This window comes from Podarcis liolepis (genome assembly GCF_965112155.1).
Source record: "Podarcis liolepis genome assembly, chromosome: 3".
Classification (NCBI taxonomy): domain Eukaryota; kingdom Metazoa; phylum Chordata; class Lepidosauria; order Squamata; family Lacertidae; genus Podarcis; species Podarcis liolepis.
Genome location: NC_139557.1, coordinates 34,544,982 through 34,565,933, shown reverse-complemented (window position 1 = coordinate 34,565,933; position 20,952 = coordinate 34,544,982). Strand labels below are relative to the sequence as shown.

The window sequence follows — 20,952 nt, the reverse complement described above, 5'->3', positions numbered from 1 at the left end:
ATGGTGTGGGAAGAGAGAAGGGGGTAGTAAACTTTCATTCTTTTACATGGTATATGTGCCAGGTTTTTGTGTTGGCGTCACGTAGGAAAGGTTCCCTTTCTATTCTTTATTAGTTATCATTGCAACTGAGAGGAGGGGCAGCTTCTTCTGACATCAGAGAGACTTGGCTTGGGGATAGGATCCACAATATAAAAAACACTGCTCCAGAATCCCACCAAACCCCTCATCTCAATCTAAAAACAATGGGAGCATAGCATAGGCTATGAAATAAACCCTACCCAATGGAACTATGTTCTAAACCTCCCTTTAAATCCACCTCAACCAAAAGAAGGGAATTCACCATGAAACTTATCTTTGGATGGTACCTAACACCCTGTGACTGTTGTGAAGGGTGATATAAAAATATCTTTATAAAATAAGTAGTCGTCAGGGATAATGGGAGTTGTAGTCTAGCAACATTTGTAGGGCCAGTTTTACAATATGCCTATGATGTCCATGTAAGAAGCCAAATATTGCTGCTCTAACCTTCATTAAATTTGCTTTTCTGTCATAAAAAACTTATTTGGGTGTTGTCCAGTGGAATCCTGGTCAATAGTTGCATCCTTTGATGTTACTTTATTGAAAACATGTTGCAATCCATTTCACTCGTCCAACATCAGGAGGACCCTACTTGTGAATCATTACCACAATGGAGTTCCAGCATGGATAGGCAACAAAGAGAAGCGCTGATGGCAACGTATTGTCTAATTCTCCTTGAAAATGTATTTCAATAAATTCAGTCAAGAACTCTCAGGAATGTATATCTCCTCCACAATCCCTTAGATCTGTGCTATGATATAACCAATGCACCAAAAAAAACCCCAAACAACCTTTGTAGTATAAAACTATCCACCAGTCAGTACAATATTTTAGTAGCTGCCATCTTCATGGCATTTCCAAGCAAAGGGGTGATGAAAATGCCTGCACTGGTATAAATTGTTATTTTCCCAGATCAGCGATTAACACTGCTGTTGAAAAGGTTTAAGGAAAGGTTTACCTTGAGGCAGACAGTACTGGCCTCTTCAGAGTGGTCTCTGGTATTAACTGTGCTCATTGGTTTTCAATTTATTTGTTATATTGCTTCAAGGTCAGTTTTTCAACTTATTATTTGTTATTGTGTGTCTTTTTCCAAACATGAAAGAACAAAAGTATGCGATTTGTTTCAAGTTAGGAAGTCTAAAATTATAAACTTGCTTTTTTATACAGAGTACCCTGAGGAGACTGCTGTATATTAATCCCCCCCCCTTTTTTTTCTTGATAGATGCCATCTCTTTTGGTCAACCTTTATATGGAGAAAAGTATCCAATTTAAACTAAAGTCTCTCATAACTTCATCAAAGGACATGGAGGGGTTCAACCTTTTCTTGAATACCTTAGGGTTTTTTAAATCAAAAATGCTATATGCATATACACAATAGGAATGAGAGTTGGAGGAAAACTGGGAAAAGAAAATGCAATGATACACAATGGGGAATAGAATAAATGAAGAGGGGAGAAAGGGTCTTAAAATAAGCCTTTAGGTTGCTGAAGAGAGAAGAATTAAAAGCCTCCTAAGAGCAGGCCTGCATGCTGCTCCTGCTGTGTCAGCTGAAAGAAAACAGAGCAGGATGGTGCTTGCCCTGCTCCTTTAGGTATGCGGGTGAAGACACAAATTCCCCTTAAGGAAATGAGTTCTTTACACAAAATTCAAAGGCTTTAGCATCTAAAAGTTCCAAACATGCCTCTGCACTGGCACAAAGCCTATGTTTATAGAATGGGTCAAGAAACTGCTATCTGCATTTCAAAGATTTTTTTTTTTAAAAAAAACAGTATTTAAAAGATTTCTAGGGCAGTCTATAGGTCAATGAGCAGCAAGGATGGATTACAAGAACATGATAGGCCAGCATAAAATAACCTCATCTGAAAAAACAAACAAACTTAAAACCAGCAGATTAAAGCCTATATTCCAAAACAGCCGTGACCTAGAAATTACCTCACGCAAAAGCCAATTGTAACAAGTGTAAGTTCAAGGCATTTTTAAAGGTCAGTACTGTATTGATCGCCGAAGGCTGATCGCCGAAGAATTGATGCTTTTGAATTATGGTGCTGGAGGAGACTCTTGAGAGTCCCATGGACTGCAAGAAGATCAAATCTATCCATTCTTAAGGAAATCAGCCCTGAGTGCTCACTGGAAGGACAGATCCTGAAGCTGAGGCTCCAATACTTTGGCCACCTCATGAGAAGAGAAGACTCCCTGGAAAAGACCCTGATGTTGGGAAAGATGGAGGGCACAAGGAGAAGGGGACAACAGAGGACGAGATGGTTGGACAGTGTTCTTGAAGCTACAAACATGAGTCTGACCAAATTGCGGGAGGCAGTGGAAGACAGGAATGCCTGGCGTGCTCTGGTCCATGGGGTCACGAAGAGTCGGACACAACTAAACGACTAAACAACAACAACTGTATTGATGGACATCTTAAGGTATAGATCTTGGGGCCATGTAGAAGCTCTAACAGCGTCAATAAAGCAGGATCGGCCCAAGACATTTTGGCACCTAAGGTAACCCCCAAAATGGTTCCCCTCTCCCTGTCAGGGAGGAAGGGGTAAGTGAAGCTCTACATCATGAACAAGTGGTACTGGGAAAGAGGATAATTGTGTGATTGTACTCAACCTGATGTTTATTATTGCTTTTACAAAAAGCTTTCTAAATTTTAAATGAAATGCCAATAGCAGCTTCTGAGGGGCAATTTTACTTGAAACCCTGGCAGGGTAAGAGTTAAAATTCCCTCTCCATTATCTTGAGGCAACTCAGCCTTCCCTGCAGTAGCTATTTACAAAACACATAGTTGCATAAATGTAATCCTACATGTATCTAATTCAGCCCAAGTTACAGTTTCTTAAATTATTGAATAAAGCTAGAATGTAGAATGTAGAATAGTCATTGGAGGGGGCTGATCTTATTCGAGTTCTCATTTAAGGTGACACATGAGCTCTTCTGAGCTGGGTTACAAAAAACAGACTTCACTGTTTTAGTTCGCCTATAACCATTCACTCATTTGAAGTTCTTCAAAGGGAAGTTTTCTTTACACAGTTTATAACCTGCACTGACACAGTACCCAAAAGAAACTGTAAATCAGAACAACTGATAATTTCATAGGAAAGTTCTATAACACAAGACTCAAATAAACCTCTTTCTCCACTTTCAAGTCTGAGCGATTAACTCAGTTGGTCAATCCATCCACACAACATTGACAATGGTCTTAAAGACAATGTTTTTCACTTTGTGTTGTAGTGACTGAGGTATACTGTAGTAGCCAAGTAACCTTTGTGCTGTCTCATCTGTAGTCACTTGTCAGCTAGTAATGATGTCATTAAATAAATTGTCCTCTTAAATCCTACAGAAGCGGCTTAATAAAACAATGACTCAATCCCGAGTTCCATCTGAGTTCAAAAATGTTGCAAGTGCCATTTATTTCACAGGAAAGATCTAGCCCAGTGGTTCCCAATGTGGGTGGTAGTACCTTCTCAGAGGCACTGGGATTACTTGGCATTCCACTAAGAGGGAAGGGGGCAGGAGGGGAGTAATGGGGTGTCAATGGCTATCAAACTTTGAAAAGCTGGTATCACTGGATCAAGTGAATCAATGTTGTTGAATTTATTAAGCTAAGTGGTTTCAACTGGATTTTGAATAAATGTGGCAATTAATTGCTGTTTTAAAAATGGCCATTGTGTTACCTTAGTGGGTTGGGAAACCTGCTATTCTTAATAATGCTTTTTACAGAATAGAATATGGGGCACCAGGCATGAGTATATGGAACGAAGGTGGTTGTGCCTGAAAATGTTTGGGAACCACTGATCTAACCCATGGTTTGCATCCCAAGGTATCTGGCACAAGCAGAAAATCACTTCTTCACCTCTCTCGAAACAAATAAAAGTTCCCTAGAAGGCACAGGAATGCTAAATAGGCACAAAGCAGCACAGAAGGAATGAATATGCCCTTAAATTTTAAATCGCCAGGAGGAAAAAGGGAGGTAGCAACAAAAATGCAAAAAGATGACATACAGTGGGGAGGGGAACACACATAAATTTTGCACACATCTGTCAATACTTTGGGTGCTTGTGGTGGGAAGGAGCTATAAATGAGTGCGAGTGAGTTAGTAATACCTTTGAGAGAGGCATTACACTTTTAGCTAGTTATATTCTGGTATTTCAAGTTTATGTTGCAAAGCCAAACCTGGACAGCCATTGCCAATGCATCTGTGTTGCCTGCAAGGTTATCTGCTACTAATACTACTGCAGAGGGGCGGCTGATCGCATACAAATAAAAATGATGATGATGATTGATGATCTAAATACACAAGCATTCATCTCTTCCAAAATTAGTTCACACAGAATTTAAACATACCACAATCAAGGAACAAAAATGTAGAGTGATTACAAATATGCATGAGCCGTATTGCTTTCCTGCTTTGTACAACTGGTTGTTCTCATGTTCCAAACTTCTGCAACCCATGCAAAGGAAATCACAATTAAATCCCATTGATTTTGCTACAGAAGTGGTAAACTTCCTTCCCTGAAATCCACCAGCATTAAAAATATGTTTAATAGTTTGAGAAAATAAAGAAACTGGGGCCAAATGCCAAGCTATACTGTAGATCCATTTTTGGAGCTCCGCAACTACCGGTAATTTTCTCTTTGTAAAGGCACCCATGGGCCCCTCACTTTAGACTGGGGGAACAGTACATGGAACAGTCTAACCATTCCTTTGCTATGTTATCTAGATAGCCTGCAACCACGTTCAGCTGCAGTTAGTCACAGCTTACCTATGGAGGGGGAAACCTGTGGGCTTAAACATTTATATCACACATATACCAATCTATATCAGCAGCTGCTTTTTCAAAAAGGAAATTGTTTTGAAAGTTTTAACACCAGAGTTGGTGATGTCTTGCCCCAGAGTTTATTTTTCTGCTTGCTTCTCTGTTTCTTGGTTTGCTATATATTTACTACTACATTCCTAATTTATTTTATTGATTTCAACTATTCGTATGCTGCTTAATCATTGTCATCTCAAAGCAATGTACAGGAGGTCCAGTACAATAACAATAAAAATGAGTTTCAACTATTAAATCAGAATTAAATTTAAAAGCCCAGCTGAAATTGCAATAAATAAATAAATAAATAAATAAAAGAGTCTCATTGACCATGCTGCCACAATGGCTACATTCTTATGATTCTTTCACAAGTAGCTCAACATCTGGGTGGAAGCACTTTAAGTAATCTGACAGATAAAAGTGTCCCTTTGCATTGTAATGAACTTCAGTTTCACATTGATATGAATAATGAAATAATGAAATAAAAATGTCACTTATCTATTATAAATTAGATGTTTAAAAAAGAAACTATAAAAGTTTACCTTTCTTGCTTCTTTTACCATCTTCCTAATAGTTTCCTTTATTGTAAAAGGTTGTATTCGAGGGGGATGGAAGAGCAACTCAATATTTGTACCACCATTAATTCCAGGCATTACGTAAGGCCAACCCAAATCAAGATTAGGAGCTTCCACATCTGATTCCATCGGCCAATAAGTTCCTGAGGAAGAGGTATCATCAGCAGCATTGTCAGTAGCACAAACTGTGTTTTGAGGGATTTTCTGAACTGTGTTCAGTATATAATTGATTTCATCATCTGCTAGAAACTCTGCACATCTCTCCTTGGAAAGAAATTCTTGGTAAGCCTCTGAACCACTTTCAATTAACACATCAATGGCAAGCCTGTAACATTCCTTGTAGTGCGGTTCAAGGTAGTTGTCTGATCTACAATCATCATGTAAGGATGACAGCAGAGATGAGGTTTCCATTTTCACAGTAATTTAGGAGCAAGGCTTCTTAAATGCCCATTCATGCACTATGGGATGTATCTGAGAACAAAACAGAAACAAACAACAGTCAATAGTGTGTGCAACAATATTTACATTATTTTAAGCACTGTGCAGATACAATATGAAGCCAAGCGAGAGAAAAGACCTCCCTTGTTTTATCATCACATTTCTTTTTCTTTTTAAATGTTTTTATTAGCAATTTCAACATACCAAAATATCAAAACATATCATATTCATTATTTTCCCCCTTCCCAGCCTATCAAACCCTCCCCCTGATACTTCCCTCAGCTCCTCTCTCTGATTTTTCAGGACATATTATTATCTGCTGTTATAAAATTACACAGATCCTTACATTATTTATCTACCATGTTATCAACCAATAAATTTGTGTATGTTTATTCAAAACCTGCCAAGGAGTCCAATTCATTTTGTCTTTTTAAACAATTTATGAAAAGTTCCCATTCTTCCTTAAAGTCACAGTTGTCCTTGTCTCAGTGTTTATATGTCAGTTTAGCCAGTTCTGCATAGTTCATCAAATTCTCTTGCCACTGTTCTTTTGTCGGGGTTTCCTCATTCTTCCATCCTTGTGCTATTAAGACTCTTGCTGCTGTTGTAGCATACATAAATAAGTTCTTTGTTTTCCTTGGCAGGTCTTGTCCTACAATCCCTAACAAAAATGCTTCTGGTGTTGTTGTTTTTTACATTTTACATTTTACATTTTAAACATTTTCTTCTTTGCACAGTGACTGAGAGCATATCATGGACAGACTGACCATTTTAGTCTCTCACTGATGGCGTTTTTAACACATGCACATTGCAACCATCATTGTTGTCTTATTACGAGTTTATCATCATTTGATTATAATGTTCATCAAGGCCACTTCACAGATCTAAGTTGGTTCCATTACTGTCCTGTCCAGCCTCATCTCCCATCACCCTAAGCACCTGCTTCTTAGAAGACTAGCTTGAAGGCATTCAAACAGTTAGCAATGGCTGCAAGTAATAGTAGATGGCATCCAGTTAATGCCTAGAACTGCAGTGGCACTTGATGCCCGTCTGATGAGGCAGGACACAAAATAGACAAGGCGTTTTAGAAATGGTTAATGGAGACAGAGATACAGTGGTGCCTCGCAAGGCGAAATTAATTCGTTCCGCGAGTTTTGTTGTCTTGCGATTTTTTTCGTCTTGCGAAGCACGGTGTCAGGAAAGTTTTGGAAAAGCTTCAAAAATCACCAAAGTCTTTAAAAACCTCAAAAAAGGCGACCACACCGCGTTCTATGAGTTGCTCCTCGAAGTCAAGTCGCAACTGTATTAACGGTGTTAAGACAAAGGAAACAAACTTGCAAGATGTTTCCTTCTTGCGAAGCAAACCCATAGGGAAAATCGTCTTGCGAAGCAACTCAAAAAACCCTTTCGTCTAGCGAGTTTTTTGTCTTGCGAGGCATTCGTCTTGCGAGGTACCACTGTACTTTATTACAAGAGAATGGGTAGGATGGCTGGGAACAAGGAGAACTATATTGCCACCTGCGAGTCTGCAGAATGAGCAATTGCCTTCCAGCTACTGACACACCCAGGTCTCATCAAACTTTCCAGACCTCTGCCAGCCTGGTTTGGGGAGTGGTGTGGTCTGAGATGGCGGTGGCTGTCAATCTTAACCTAGAGACTGATAAGGAAGTATAACTGTACCCTTTTGACCCAGTTGTGGCATTCAATGTGGCTGAAATGTTCATGACAGTGTCATGAGACTTCACAGGTATATTGAGAAACATTTGGTGCAGAGATTCCAGAAAATGAAGACAGGGAGGTGCTTGTCGTTAATCCATGATATTCCCTGTGAAGCCCCTCAGGGCTATTGCTGGTCCCTAAACATTAGATATAGAGAGGGCCATCCAGGACATTTTGCCGTTTGACACCACCAATAAAAGAAGACCAGAGAGCTACAAGTGATATACTCCTCAGTCACCACATCTGCAGCTTGAGGTGACTGACTCATCTTGCCTTATGGGCTGGATTTAAGAGCACCTGAATGTATACTTCTATGTGATTTTATACATAATTGGCTGTTTTTTTAAACAACAACAACAACAACACATATTACTGTTGTTGAATGTCATGAACAGTGAGAAGGTAAACCTTCAATGGTTGCAGCTCTACACACATTTATCTGAGAGCAATTCACTGAACTCAACAGAACTTCTACATACGGTACATTTGCACAGAATAGCATTGTAAAAACCCATCCTTGCCTTCTCCTTTTCAAACACTTTCCACCTCTCAGGCCTCCTGTACACAGTTTATAGAAATGAGATACAACTCATCCGCTGCTCCCTAGAACGTGCCCTTGAGTTTACTACATTCCCCTTTCTTTTCCCATGCTGATCTAATCCATTTTCTGCTTGCCTCCACAACAAACCTACATCTCGTCCATGACTAATTAGCAGAGAAACGCTTAAGAACTGCTTTTCTCCCACACCTTATATCAGACACTGAATCAGCAAGGTGGTTATAGGTATCCACCCTGATTGCTCTCGAAAGCAGCAACATATATCTGTAGCGATATCAAAACTTGTTCATTAAGTCTTGCATTACAAGCAAAAGCCGCTCAGTATTGCCACAGGAAGAGATACCAATTAGGGTTAAATGTAAAACCTACATTCGTTGCTAATCTTTTATAGAGTTTAAGAAATAGTCTACATTCGTGTGATTTGCCTTTGCAGCAGGGAGAGGAAGTTCTGTTGAACAAGTGCCAACAAGACAACTTTGTTGGCTACAACTTTCCCTCCCTCTCTCTCTCTCTCTATCACTCCACACATACCCACACCCACCCCTTATGATGACAATACACTTGATATATTAATTGCTGAAAAAGAGAAATGCATAGAAAATAACACTGTGCTACATTTGTTACTAAACATATACAAATCGCTGAACACGCTGCTCTCTTTTGATTTATTTCCTTTATAAATCTTGTATATACCTTTCCTTCAAGGAGCTCAAGGTAGTGTACATGGTTCAGCCCCTCCCCGTTTTATCCTCACAACAATCCTTTGAGGTAGGTTTGGCTGAGCTTTTAAATCCTTCTGCTAATGATCTGGCACATTAGTAAATGCAGACCTTGGCCATTGGGCATTATCTGATTGGCTAGTCTTGTGCACCCATTGAGAATGAGATCCAGTGCTTGTGGAAGACCAATTAGCTTTGGTAATTTAACAGAGCTGCCATCTTTCAGTGGAATACCAAGATACAGTGGTACCTCGGGTTAAGGACTTAATTCATTCTGGAGGTCCGTTCTTAACCTGAAACTGTTCTTAACCTGAGGTTCCACTTTAGCTAATGGGGTCTCCCGCTGCCGCCGCTGCTCAATTTCTGTTCTCATCCTGAAGCAAAGTTCTTAACCTGAGGTACTATTTCTGGGTTAGCGGAGTCTGTAACCTGAAGCGTCTGTAACCCTAGGTACTACTGTACATGCAGGACACTCTCAAGATAGCACTTCCTTCTACCAACATACAAGTAGCCAAGAAGGACAGCTCAAGTCCAATAGTCACTGCAGCAACCACTGGCTTAGAACATTTTCCCTGTGAAGCATCCATGGGACCCAAGAGCAAGCTTTGACTGATTCAAATACTAGGAACTGTTTTGCATATATATAACTCAATCTATAATCTTTGTATTCCCATATTGAAAGGCCCCAGCAGATATCCCTTATGATTCATTCTCTTATGAACCCTCTTGCCCTGAAAGCATCTTCTTAACGACCATCACTTTCCTCCCTTCTGAGATACATACAGCCTGCAGTCAAAGCCTAGCCAAACCCTACTCATGTAGAGAATCTCTGTACCACTTGATCAAAGGGTCACTCCAAGAAGGGCACAAATAAAACTGTAAAGAAATTCCACAAACCAATAAAAAGCAAATATCCAATAATATATGTGTCTGGGTAGACTTGGCGGAACAAAAATAAATAAAAAAGAGTGTTCAACAGGCACCTAAAACAATATAGCCAGGATTTCTGGCTGATTTAAATTGGTAGGGAGTTCCAGAACATAGCCATAGATTCCTCAGAAATAGACCTTATGTGGGGTACTTGCAGAAGTGCAAGTTCTGCAGGTTGAAGAAACCAAATTGTTACATGCATGGCAAGCTGAGTGCTTAAATACTAAAGACCCTCTTGTAGAAGACATGGGGTAAAGATATTTTTTATTAATATGCATTGACTGGTTAGAATGATCTGAGCACATTGTATTGTATATGACAATTGCTTTTTTTTTTTTACTTATTACTATAATTATACAGGTTGAGTTTTATTTTAATCAACTGTTTGTTCATTCAGCTTTTGAAATTTATTATTATTATTATTATTATTATTTGCTTTTAGCCTTTATATTGTTTGACATCTTGGGTGGGCTAGGTTCAGAATGGCAGTTTATGAAGATAACTCACCCAGGGAAAAGCTTTAGCTGTAGATTTAAGATCTGCATCCCAATTAACCGGAGAGACTAGCAACAAGCTAAGACTTCAGCACTTTCAATTACAGAAGTGCTGGTTTCTGTAAAGGCCACACAAGACGAGCCATCTCTTCTCCCCAAGCCAAATTTGATGGAGTTTAATGATTTTCTCTCTCTTCTGTCTTGTTTTTGTTTTGTTTTTTTTACAAAGCTGGGAAATAGTTTCTACTTAACATGAAACTCTTCTAAAGTCTCTTCTAGCAATAAAACCCAAAAGCAAATGAAGATATTTCTTCCTCAAAGCCAATGTCAGCACATATTTTACACTAATGTCATCTTAAAATGTGTTTAGTATTGGGTACTTAATTTCACTGTTGATATATTAAATCAGGCACCCCCAAACTTGGCCCTTCAGATGTTTTTTGGGACTACAACTCCCATCATCCCGAGCTAACAGGACCAGTGGTCAGGGATGATGGGAATTGTAGTCGCAAAACATCTGGAGGGCCAAGTTTGGGGATGCCGGTATTAAATAGTGCCTTTCTTTAAAGGCATGTGCAACAACTTTTTAATTGTTACATCAGGAGTTCTTACATATAAGATAAACTATTTCATTCTATCAGGATCTTCAAATGATTTGTAATACATAACTAGAAATGTAAAAAATAATTATTATTCAGTTAATTGGTTAAAAACTAGCCTTTCTGGGCCATAAAACTGGCCACAGATGCCCTGCTCACCAGCTCACCATTACAACCCAGTAGGTTTGAGGGGTGAAGTACAAGAGATTGGGCCTTTTCAGTAATGGCCCCATCCTTGTGGAATTCTATTGTGTGGCCCCTTCCGTGATTATCTTTCAATGGACCTTGTTTATCTGGGTGTTCCAAGTTGCTTCTAACTGAATAAAACTGGTGCTTTCACTACGGCGTTATGTGGCATGGTTAATTGCTTTATGTTTTAACTTTTTATTATTTAAATTACCCTGAGAGTACCTTTGGCTTTGAAAGACAGTACAAAGATATCTTAAATAAACACAGCCTAACATGGCAGGCACTGTAGTATCACATCATCAGTTTTCTCTGGATTAACTTTCAATTTGTTCACCAGCCACAAAATCTCTAACCACAGTGACACAGTCCTTTTTCAAAAACAAAATACAAAACATCAAACTGAGAGTTTCTTTTGGTCATTATTCCAGTTCTTCACAGATTCCGTGAGGACACTTGTAGATTAGTTGGAATTTACCTTTTCCCCAATCCTGCTCCCACCTACCAACATGTTTATCTATTAATAATCTGGGAATCACAAGTGGGAATAGCGCTGTTGGACTCAGGTCTTCCCAGCCGGCCTCTCATAGGCATTTGTTTGGCCAATGCGAGAACAGGATGCTAGATTGGATGAACCACTGGCCTGATCTAGTAGGCTCTTCTTATGTTCTTGGTCAATGGCGCAATCAACTATAAGAACACTCAGCTCAGTTTAGTGCAGATCCATCTACAACCATGAGTAATAATCTGTGCCCTCCCCCCAGGTGCTTCTGGGCTCCAAATCTCATCAGCCTCAGCCAACATGGCCAGTGGGTCAAGGATGATGGGAAGCGAGCTTGGCAACATTTGGCAGGCCACAGGTACCCCACCACTGTCCTTAAGAGTGTGCATTTGTAGGAGAGAAGAGCTACTAGTAGTCTCTATGATAGAACTAGGACTGGGTGATATTCTGGTTTTCAACATCACAATATATCACCAGCTAAACATTGCGATATATATCACAATGTCTGAAATACGGATGGAGCTATGTAGAGGCATTGATTGGCTTCACGTTTTTTTCCTCACATTGTGATTTTTACATAACACACACACACACACACACACACACAAACTAACAACTACAGTGGTGCCCCGCAAGATGAATGCCTCGCAAGACGGAAAACTCGCTAGACGAAAGAGTTTTCCGTTTTGGAGGTGCTTCGCAAAACGAATTTCCTATGGGCTTGCTTCCCAAGACGACAATGCCTTGCGAGTTCCTGCTGGTTTTCCCCCCCTCCCCCCTTTTTCTAAGCCGCTAAGCCGCTTATCAGCTGATCCGATCAGCAGATAAGCCGCTAAAAGCCACTAATAGCGCTAATAGCGCTAATCCGCTAATCCGTCAATGGGCTTGCTTTGCAAGACGAAAAAACCGCTAGACGAAGAGAATCACAGAACGGATTCTTTTCGTCTTGCGAGGCACCACTGTAACATCATGAAACCAATTATCATGATATGGGCTTGAAACCAGATTTGGACGATAATATCGCCCAGCTGAAATACACATCATTATTCGCGATGTATTGCCAGGTCCAAAACTCCGAAACCAGTAACACCATATGGACTTCAAACCAGTTTTGGATGATATATTGATATATTGCCCAGCCCTAGACAGAACCTAGTGAGAAAGTGTAGGAAAATAGAATTATTACTTTACCCAGGCTGAAAATTCAGATTTAATACCAGTGTGGTTTTTCAGTGGTTAGAGAGAGTGTAACATAGGGCCTAGACAGATGTGCACTAGGTGGAACTAATTTAAATCTCTGCTCAGCCATGAAGCTTGCTAAAGTAATCCTTGGCCAGTTGCACACATTCAAGACTATCCTACTTCACAGGGGGAAATGCCACTCTTATCTTATTGGGGGAAAGTTGTGCTATAAGTGTGAGAAGTAAATGTTTCTTACACAGAATACAGCTCTAGCAAACTTAAATTTCACCTCACTTAGGTTTGGTATAGACTCTATAGAGACCATTACTGACATCAAACAGATCCTCAAAAACATCAGCTTATCTATTAGCAATTGAATACACAAATGTTTTAGCTTATGAACAGATCTGTGCAAACCGATGGCTGTATTTTGTGCCTCACACCCCATAATAAGCAATGTGCACAGAATACAAAAAGCAAGCAGATATTAATATAGATGTAAATGAATCGCATTTGTATACGTTTAAGGCAGAAATCCCACACACATTATCTGGTAGGCAGATGTGTTACCCACATTATACTGCATGTGGTTAAAAACTGGGATGTGAAGAAAAATTAATTACATGACAGTTATTAAAATCACTGAATTAAATCCAACAGTTTCCTCATAGATTGGTGTTGGTTATTTATGGATCATTAACTAAATTAGCTGAAGATTCTACTGCCCAAAACAGTATACAGTACAACAAAAATCCAACAAAATCAAGTTATGCTTAGACCCAATCTACCAGTCATTTCTAAGGCACTCATCAGTACAGGCTCCAGAAGTGTCAATAATGAATGAACTGGAAACTACAGAGCACAGCTGCATTATAAAACAGTTCAATAAAAACATTTGCCACCTCTTTGGGTTCTGGGAGGTGTGTGGAACAGCTGGAAGCAACAGCTCATCAGTGGCCTTAGGCAAGTTACTAGGTCTCAGGCTAGTATCCCATCTGCTTTACGGGAATAATAATAATTAAACCCATACACACACACACACACAAATCCTCTATAGAAAATCAAAATGTTAAATTGCAGTGTCTTTTAACTTTTGGCATTGTAGCTGATCCCTGGAAGAAGCTGAACGGAACCAATAAGTACTTTTATAGCTGGATCAATGGTCATAGTAAATAAACTTGGACTTTTTCACAGGGTCAGAGACCAACACCATTGTTTTGATCAGAAAACAAATGTATGCATCCCTGTTAAAACTGATTTACAGCACACCTGTTTTGTCCACCTCTGAAAATCCCCTCCTATTCTTCACGAAAGACCAAACAAGAAAAGCAGCAGTTGTAAGTGATCCACGCAGATTAGCACGTTCTCAAATCCCCTTCTGAAACATAATACCCCACCCAATTAGGACATTATGAGTCTTGCTAAAACAATGCTTCATTAAGCAACAATAACTGTTCCAGACACTGTTGCACAAGAATGCCATTAATAACACAACAAATAAATGTCTACTAAGACCTACCCACACCTATGGCACTGTTAATTACTATATAACACCAATACTAATGTACCACAACTATTAAGTGTTATTTCATCCCTACTGTCTTTCTTCATAATTTGTTATTTAAAAAAGAGAAACAGTTCTTTATAATATAGGTCATTAAAAAATATCTCTAAAACAAAACAAACAGATTAGTAATATCTGTTTAAAGGAGAGGTTTAACTTTTTGAGTCCACGGCTCCCTTGACCAAGTACATTCTTTCTGTGCCCCCCTTGTGGGGCTCAGGAGCCCAGTTATGTCACCCCTTGCATGCAAAGCTGCCAGCCTCTCACCCTTTTTCAGACACCCTCCCTTGTGGAGTGTTCCCTCAGCCTCCTCCTCTCTCCCCTCTCCTTGGGAGTCCTCTGGGCAGCTGCTGCCGCCGCCCCTGGTCTCTCAGTTGCCCCCCTTTCACCCCAAAGAGAGGTGCCTTCTCACACTGCCCCACAAGGGCCTGGGACTTGTGTGTCCATTCCCAACAGCAAGGGCCTCCCTCGCCTGCTTGCTTCCTTGCTTATTCTGAGGATGCCTCAGCTTCTGGCAACCAGCACTCCCTGACCAGCCCCAGAGGCACCATTCGCCTGGGGAGCTTGGAACCAGGGCTGCTGCAACAAACAGCTATGCAAGCCTTTGGCAGACAGAGTTGTGAGAGGGCATCAGAGGAGGGAGGGAAGGAAAGAGGGACACAGGCCTGTGTTGCCCGCGGGACCCCTGGCCATCATTCAAGGCGCCCCAGGGTGCCACGGCAGAGTGTTGAAAACCACTGATTTAAAGCAAGGGAAGTATCAAAAACTCTGATGCAAAAGACCTACTGCCCTATATTTAAACATGTGTATTAATACATTATCTACCATTTATACAAAAAGGGAGAACAAATGTAATCAGATTTTGTTAGGGACAGGTATCCATATATGTTAAAAGCTTAAAATATTATGGCTTAAATTCTAAGAAGACTTGCTTGGGAATAAATACAGTGGATACAGAGGGACTTCTTTATATTATTTTTTTTAAAAGATATTTATTGAAATTTTAAACAGTAAAACAAACCTTCCAATCAAACCAAAAAAGAAACAACATTATCACACTCAAAGCAAAAGAGAAAAATACAGTAAAAGACAAAAAAAAGATAAGAAATAAAAACAAAAAACATAAATAAAGACATAAAAATCCATTTTTTTACTTATTATTTTCATAAACCTTCTTCCTGACTTCCTCACATCTCCCTTTTCTGTATTCCTTTTTACACAATCATATTCAGCAATATCTTACCGTCTTTCATATCTTGGTCTATATTATACATTTCAACCCATTGTGTCTCCAATTTTCCCCCTTATATCCTTTTGATTACATTTGACACAGTGTAATCTAATTTTTTCACCCTTGTCTTTTAAAACATTTGTTACATACTCCTTTTACCTATGTCACTGATGCCACATTGTCTTTATATCTTGCATCATTTTAGCATTCCAACATTTTAACATTCCAACATTTTACAATGTTTTTGCAAGTAGTCTTTAAACTTCTTCCAGTCCTCTTCCACTAACTCTTCTCCCAGGTCTCGGATTCTGCCAGTCATTTCTGCCAATTCCATGTAGTCTATCACTTGCATCTGCCATTCTTCCAGAGTGGGCAAATCTTGTGTCTTCCAGTATTTTGCAATAAGTATTCTTGCTGCTGTTGTCGCATACAGAGGGACTTCTTTATAAACATGCACAAGAACGTGCTGTAAGGCTCCAGTAGGAAGTGGGGCCTACTGAAATCAGTATGACCCACTTCCAAGTAAGCATGCAGAACAGGCTACTGCCTGGTGATCAAGCTGCAAAGACCACTTATAGCAAATGGGAACAAATTCAAAGAAAGAACTGAAATTTAATACGCAGCGTTGTTTTATTTGAAGCTTAGGTGTCTAATGGGAATGTATTCTTGAATCAAACTGCTCATGGAGAAGTTGCTCAAGGCATTTGAATTTAATGGAGATCACACTAAGATCACTGTATTAAACATTTTTTCCCCCACTGAAGCCATATTAACTTACCTTTTGAATCAGGGATTTCATCTCATTAATACATATAGTTCTTTGATATGAATAATAGAAATTCATTGTTATGGGCTCGATTAGCTACAGGTTAAAAGTGCAAGCAAATATTGTATATGGGAAATATTAAAAGAACCCAGGAGCAAAAAAAGCACAGCACCCAACACTCCCCTAGTTTTTGTGTCTTGTTCAGTGTGGTATAATGTAACACCCAAAAGAGGGTATTTTGGGTACATACTGATGTCCTCCAAACAATTTTTTAAAATTTAAATAAATCAGGCCCTTTTGTATAACCATAACAGTGTCATATTGCCTCTGTTCTCTAGGAGGCACTAGACTTAATTGTACTGGGGTAGAGTCGGGTGGAAAAGAAACAGGATGGAGGTAGAGTTGGGTGTTTCCTGTGGCTGTGTTGTTTTTTGTGTTTGAGAAAAATAACACAGTTCTTGTTTAGCTTCCAGATGACTGTGTCCTCCAAGCATCCATGACATTTGGGACATGTGATGTAAAAGTATGCATGTACATAAATGCCCACGTAAGATGTACAGTCGCCTTGAGAAATGGCTTAAAAGGAGGTATGCAAAACATAAGGCACCTTGAGAAAAAATAAGTGGACTGCAAGTTTGAATGAACAGCATGCCTCTCATCAGCCAGCCTTCGTTTTACATTACTGCTATTTTTCTAAAAAGTTTAAGGACACCAGCCCCCCCCCCCAATTCTAAGCATTCTATTGCTCTACCCATTTGACCTTAAGGGTTTTACTATTGAAGTTAATTTATCCACTATCACGCAATATGAAAACAAATTATTATTATTATTTCTTTCATCTGTATACCGCCCATCATCTGAAGATCCAGGGTGGTTCACAAAATACAAATACAAAACAAGAACACAAAAATCCATAATAAAAGAAAAACAAAGCAATTACACCCCCCCCCCAAAAAAAAATAGCCCAACACATTTAAGAGGTCATGCAATGTTAATCCGCCAAAGCCTGGTTATAGATGAACAAATGATGTGTTGCAAAATTAGATGGCTGTTAGCATGCTAGCAACCAAGTAAAGATTTTTTGGGTTGATTAATTGTGTGGTTTTTAATTATCTAAACCTCAATAAAAGTGCCTTCGTGAGACTATTGATTTAACAGAGGTTGAACTCTGCGACTAATTCTGCTTCTGCTCCTGTCGTGCGGCTGGTGGATGAATCTGATTTTAAGAGCAAAACAAATGCACTGTAATACCAGTTCCTAAGAATCGCAGGTGGGCAGTGTTATTGCACTCGGGTTGGGCCTGCCTGCTTTCCAAAGACATCTGTTTGGCCATTGTGAGAACAGGCCGCTGGACTAGGTGGGCCATTGGCCTCATCCACTGGGCTCTCATTTCTGATGTACAGGCGAGGGTTGCTTTCCACCAGTCCAGTCTTTCTACTAGTACTGCTTGAAAGCTAGACTCAGATGCTGAAAGCAAGCCCACCATGTTTGAATGACTTACTCCCAAGTAGCCTTACAGCCTGAATGTACACCATTAACCATGTAGGTTTTGCATTTGCCTTCCAGATCAGTTAAACAAAAAACAAAAAAAGACAAATGTTAGCCTCACAGGTGAAAATAGCCTGGAATTCTTAACCCTGTTCTCTTCCACATGAAACACATCAAATATTACTGTGGCACTTGAAACAGGAATGATTTTTATCTGGTGAGAAGGGAGACAACCAAATCACACCAACTCTGCCCTTCCCATCATGTGGTAGCTTTTCACCTTATCCTTACTCCTTGGTCTCTCCAACCATGGGTGCCCAGATGATCTTGGACTATAACTCCAATCTTCCCCAGACAATTTAGCCAATGGTCAGGGATGATGGGAGTTGTAGTACACCAACACCTGAGAACTTAAGGTTGAAGAACACAGCCCTAGTCAAAACTTTGTTGGATCTCTTATTTTCCTGTCCTGCCAAGTCCCTCGAAGATATACAACCGGGTGTCCTTCCCTTACAAAGCAACGTCCTTCCCTTTTACAAGACCATTAACTCCAGGGCTTGTGCCGCGTCCGTTATGGGCTGGAGTGAGAAAAGCCTCCTTGGAGTCCTCGGTTTTATTTTGTCCTCACGTCGGAAGAGCAGCCCCATCCATTTTAAACTAGGAGCCATGAGAATGTCTACACACTTGGGCAAACCAAAAAGCACTAGAAACCGGAGTCAGACCTTTCCCCCCTGTCGACAGAAAGAGGGCGTCAGTGGAGAGGAATGTGAGATGACCAGGCGCGCATCGGCCTCTGTTCAAAAAGAGAACGGGAAAAGGGGGGGGGGGACTAGGCTGGTGTCTTGGCAAATTGGAAACTCCCTCCGTTGCCTGCCGTGCACCTTCAAGAGAAACTCGCCCAAACTGAGAGGGCGGAGGGGAAGGCTGGAAAAGAAACTCGGGACCACTTACTTTGCTGCGTCCCCGCGCGCTTGGCCGTCCGTCCCCTCGGAAGCTTCGCCTAGCATGGGAATTGGCGCGGAGGCAACTGCGCGCACCGGGGGAAAAGTGGCGAGCTTCAAGTTGCAACACGGCTCCCCTCCTCGCAGGTATTTCCCGTCCTCCTCGCGCTCGCTCTCAGGAGCGTTGTGGGCAGGGATGGGCGTGGAAACCAGTTCCAACATGCTCGAGAAGCGCAAACCCAGCCCTGGCGGCCGCCGCCAAAAAGGAAAGAAAAGAAAAGCAGCAGCAGCAGAAGTGGAGCAAGAGCTTGGTTGAACCCAAAAGACCCAGCCCTTTCCCGAGCAAAGTACATGCCTCCTTTCCATTGTCAGCTCAGCAGCTGCTGCGGCTTCAGAGGGGCGGGTGCTGGAAGGGCGCCGAGGGCAAGAAGGTGGCCTCAGAGGAAGTGGGAGACTTCTTAGGGTCTCACCAGGGCCGTCCCGTCTGTAAGGCCCAAGGAGGCAGCTGCCTCAGGCGGCGGCCCCCTCCCACAAAGAAGCCAGCTCTCACAAGAATTGGCTTCCATCCAGGCATTCATCTCATTTTTTTAAGGCACCACAATACGTGCCTCCTGCCAGGGTTGCCATATTTCCGGACATATGGCAACCCTCCTAGTGCCCCCTTCACTGGAGAAGTTCTAGGTTCTGGTCACCAGCAGGTGCTTCTCCTTGTCTCTCTGGTGAGGGTGGGTGGGCAGGAGGCACCTATTGTGGTGTCAGAGAAGTCCTCTACTGCCTCTGCCTCCACAACAACAATTTATTTATACCCCACCCATCTGACTGGGTTTCCCCAACCACTCTGGGTGGCTCCCAATAGAATATTAAAAACACAACAAACCTCAAACATGAAAAACTTCCCTAAACAGGGCTGTCTTCAGATGTCTTCTAAAAGTCTGGTAGTTCTTTTTCTCTTTGACATCTGGTGGGAGGGTGTTCCACAGGGTGGGTGCCACTACCGAGAAGGCCCTCTGCCTGCTTCCCTGTAACCTTGCTTCTCACAGGAAGGTAACCACCAGAAGACCCTCGGAGCTGGACCTCAGTGTCCAGGCAGAAAGATGGGGGTGGAGATGCTCCTTGCTACCATAAGAGAAGCGTCATAAGAGAAGTGAGGAGAAGCTACTATCACTCCTCCTGTGTTGGTGGTGTCTTCACCGCTGGAAGCTGTGCAACCAGTGCTATTTTTCTATATATAAAAAAGAGATGCCAGAACTCACCATGAACTCCTGCCTTCTTCTCTTATAATGGCTAGGGCGCCCACCTGAAAGGTGCCAGAACCACGTTCCTGCGAGTTCCGGCTGAAAAACAAGTCCTGTGCACAGACTTGGGTTCAGGGGTCAGGGAATGGCAGAGGTGGCAGTTGCCAGGCGAGACAGCACCTTCCTGTTTTGCTTCAGGTGGTAAAATGGGTCAGGCCACCACTGGTCACTTCAGGGTGATCTGTAAATTCCGCTGGTTTATATCGATTCAGTTCAAATGGTAATTTATTTGCCAATGGCAAAATAAAGCCACCTCTGCTGCTTCATCATCTGGTGTCTCCAAGACTTGTGGTGAAAGAGACTGATAACAAAGAGTGAGCAAAGTGAATGGTGACTGCACTGCCTGCCTCCTGCCTCTGAGGTGGAGTGAAGACTAACTAGCTGTGAGGGCCCAAATCTCCCAATGGGTTCTCTCACACTAGCAATGGTGCATTTTTCAGTTACAACTAGTCATAAGTTGGCAGTTGTGGGTCCTCTCAAGGCACTGGGGCCTTGGCACTGGCTCATCTGTGATCATGGTTTTGGCAATGATTGCACCAAGCTTGAGTTCTCGTATATTTGCATACAAGAATGAATGAAGTCTCACAAGAATTCTTTCGTGTCTACTAACAATGGAGAAACATGCACAAGTTGTCTTCCCAGGTTATGTTTGTGCTCATGATGCACACATGTAAGTACTGCTCAAAAACCTCTTTCATGTGAAAATCCTGAAATGTGTACACAAAACGTGAAAGTGATTTGCACACCCGGAGTTAAAGTTTATGCAAAAAAGCCACCTTAGAAAGCACTTTGTTGGTATGTGGATTTTAACTGGCTGAAATTTAGGCTGCTCATATTATTTCTATTTATTAGAGAACTGTAACCACTTGTGGCTAT

At 41.1% G+C, this 20,952-nt stretch overlaps 1 protein-coding gene across 1 annotated transcript in view; it reads right to left on the bottom strand.

Moving 5' to 3' along the window:
* FAM83B (family with sequence similarity 83 member B) overlaps window positions 1-18,964 on the bottom strand; it is a 47,668-nt gene extending 28,704 nt beyond the window's left edge. Inside the window, exons 1-2 of the mRNA XM_083495517.1 lie at window positions 18,792-18,964; window positions 5,431-5,934 (exon numbers count right to left, since the gene is read on the bottom strand). Of these exons, the coding sequence (XP_083351643.1) occupies window positions 5,431-5,874 (444 nt within the window). The 5' untranslated portion in view covers window positions 5,875-5,934; window positions 18,792-18,964. The remainder of the gene's footprint in view (window positions 1-5,430; window positions 5,935-18,791) is intronic.
* Window positions 18,965-20,952: the final 1,988 nt, after the last annotated feature.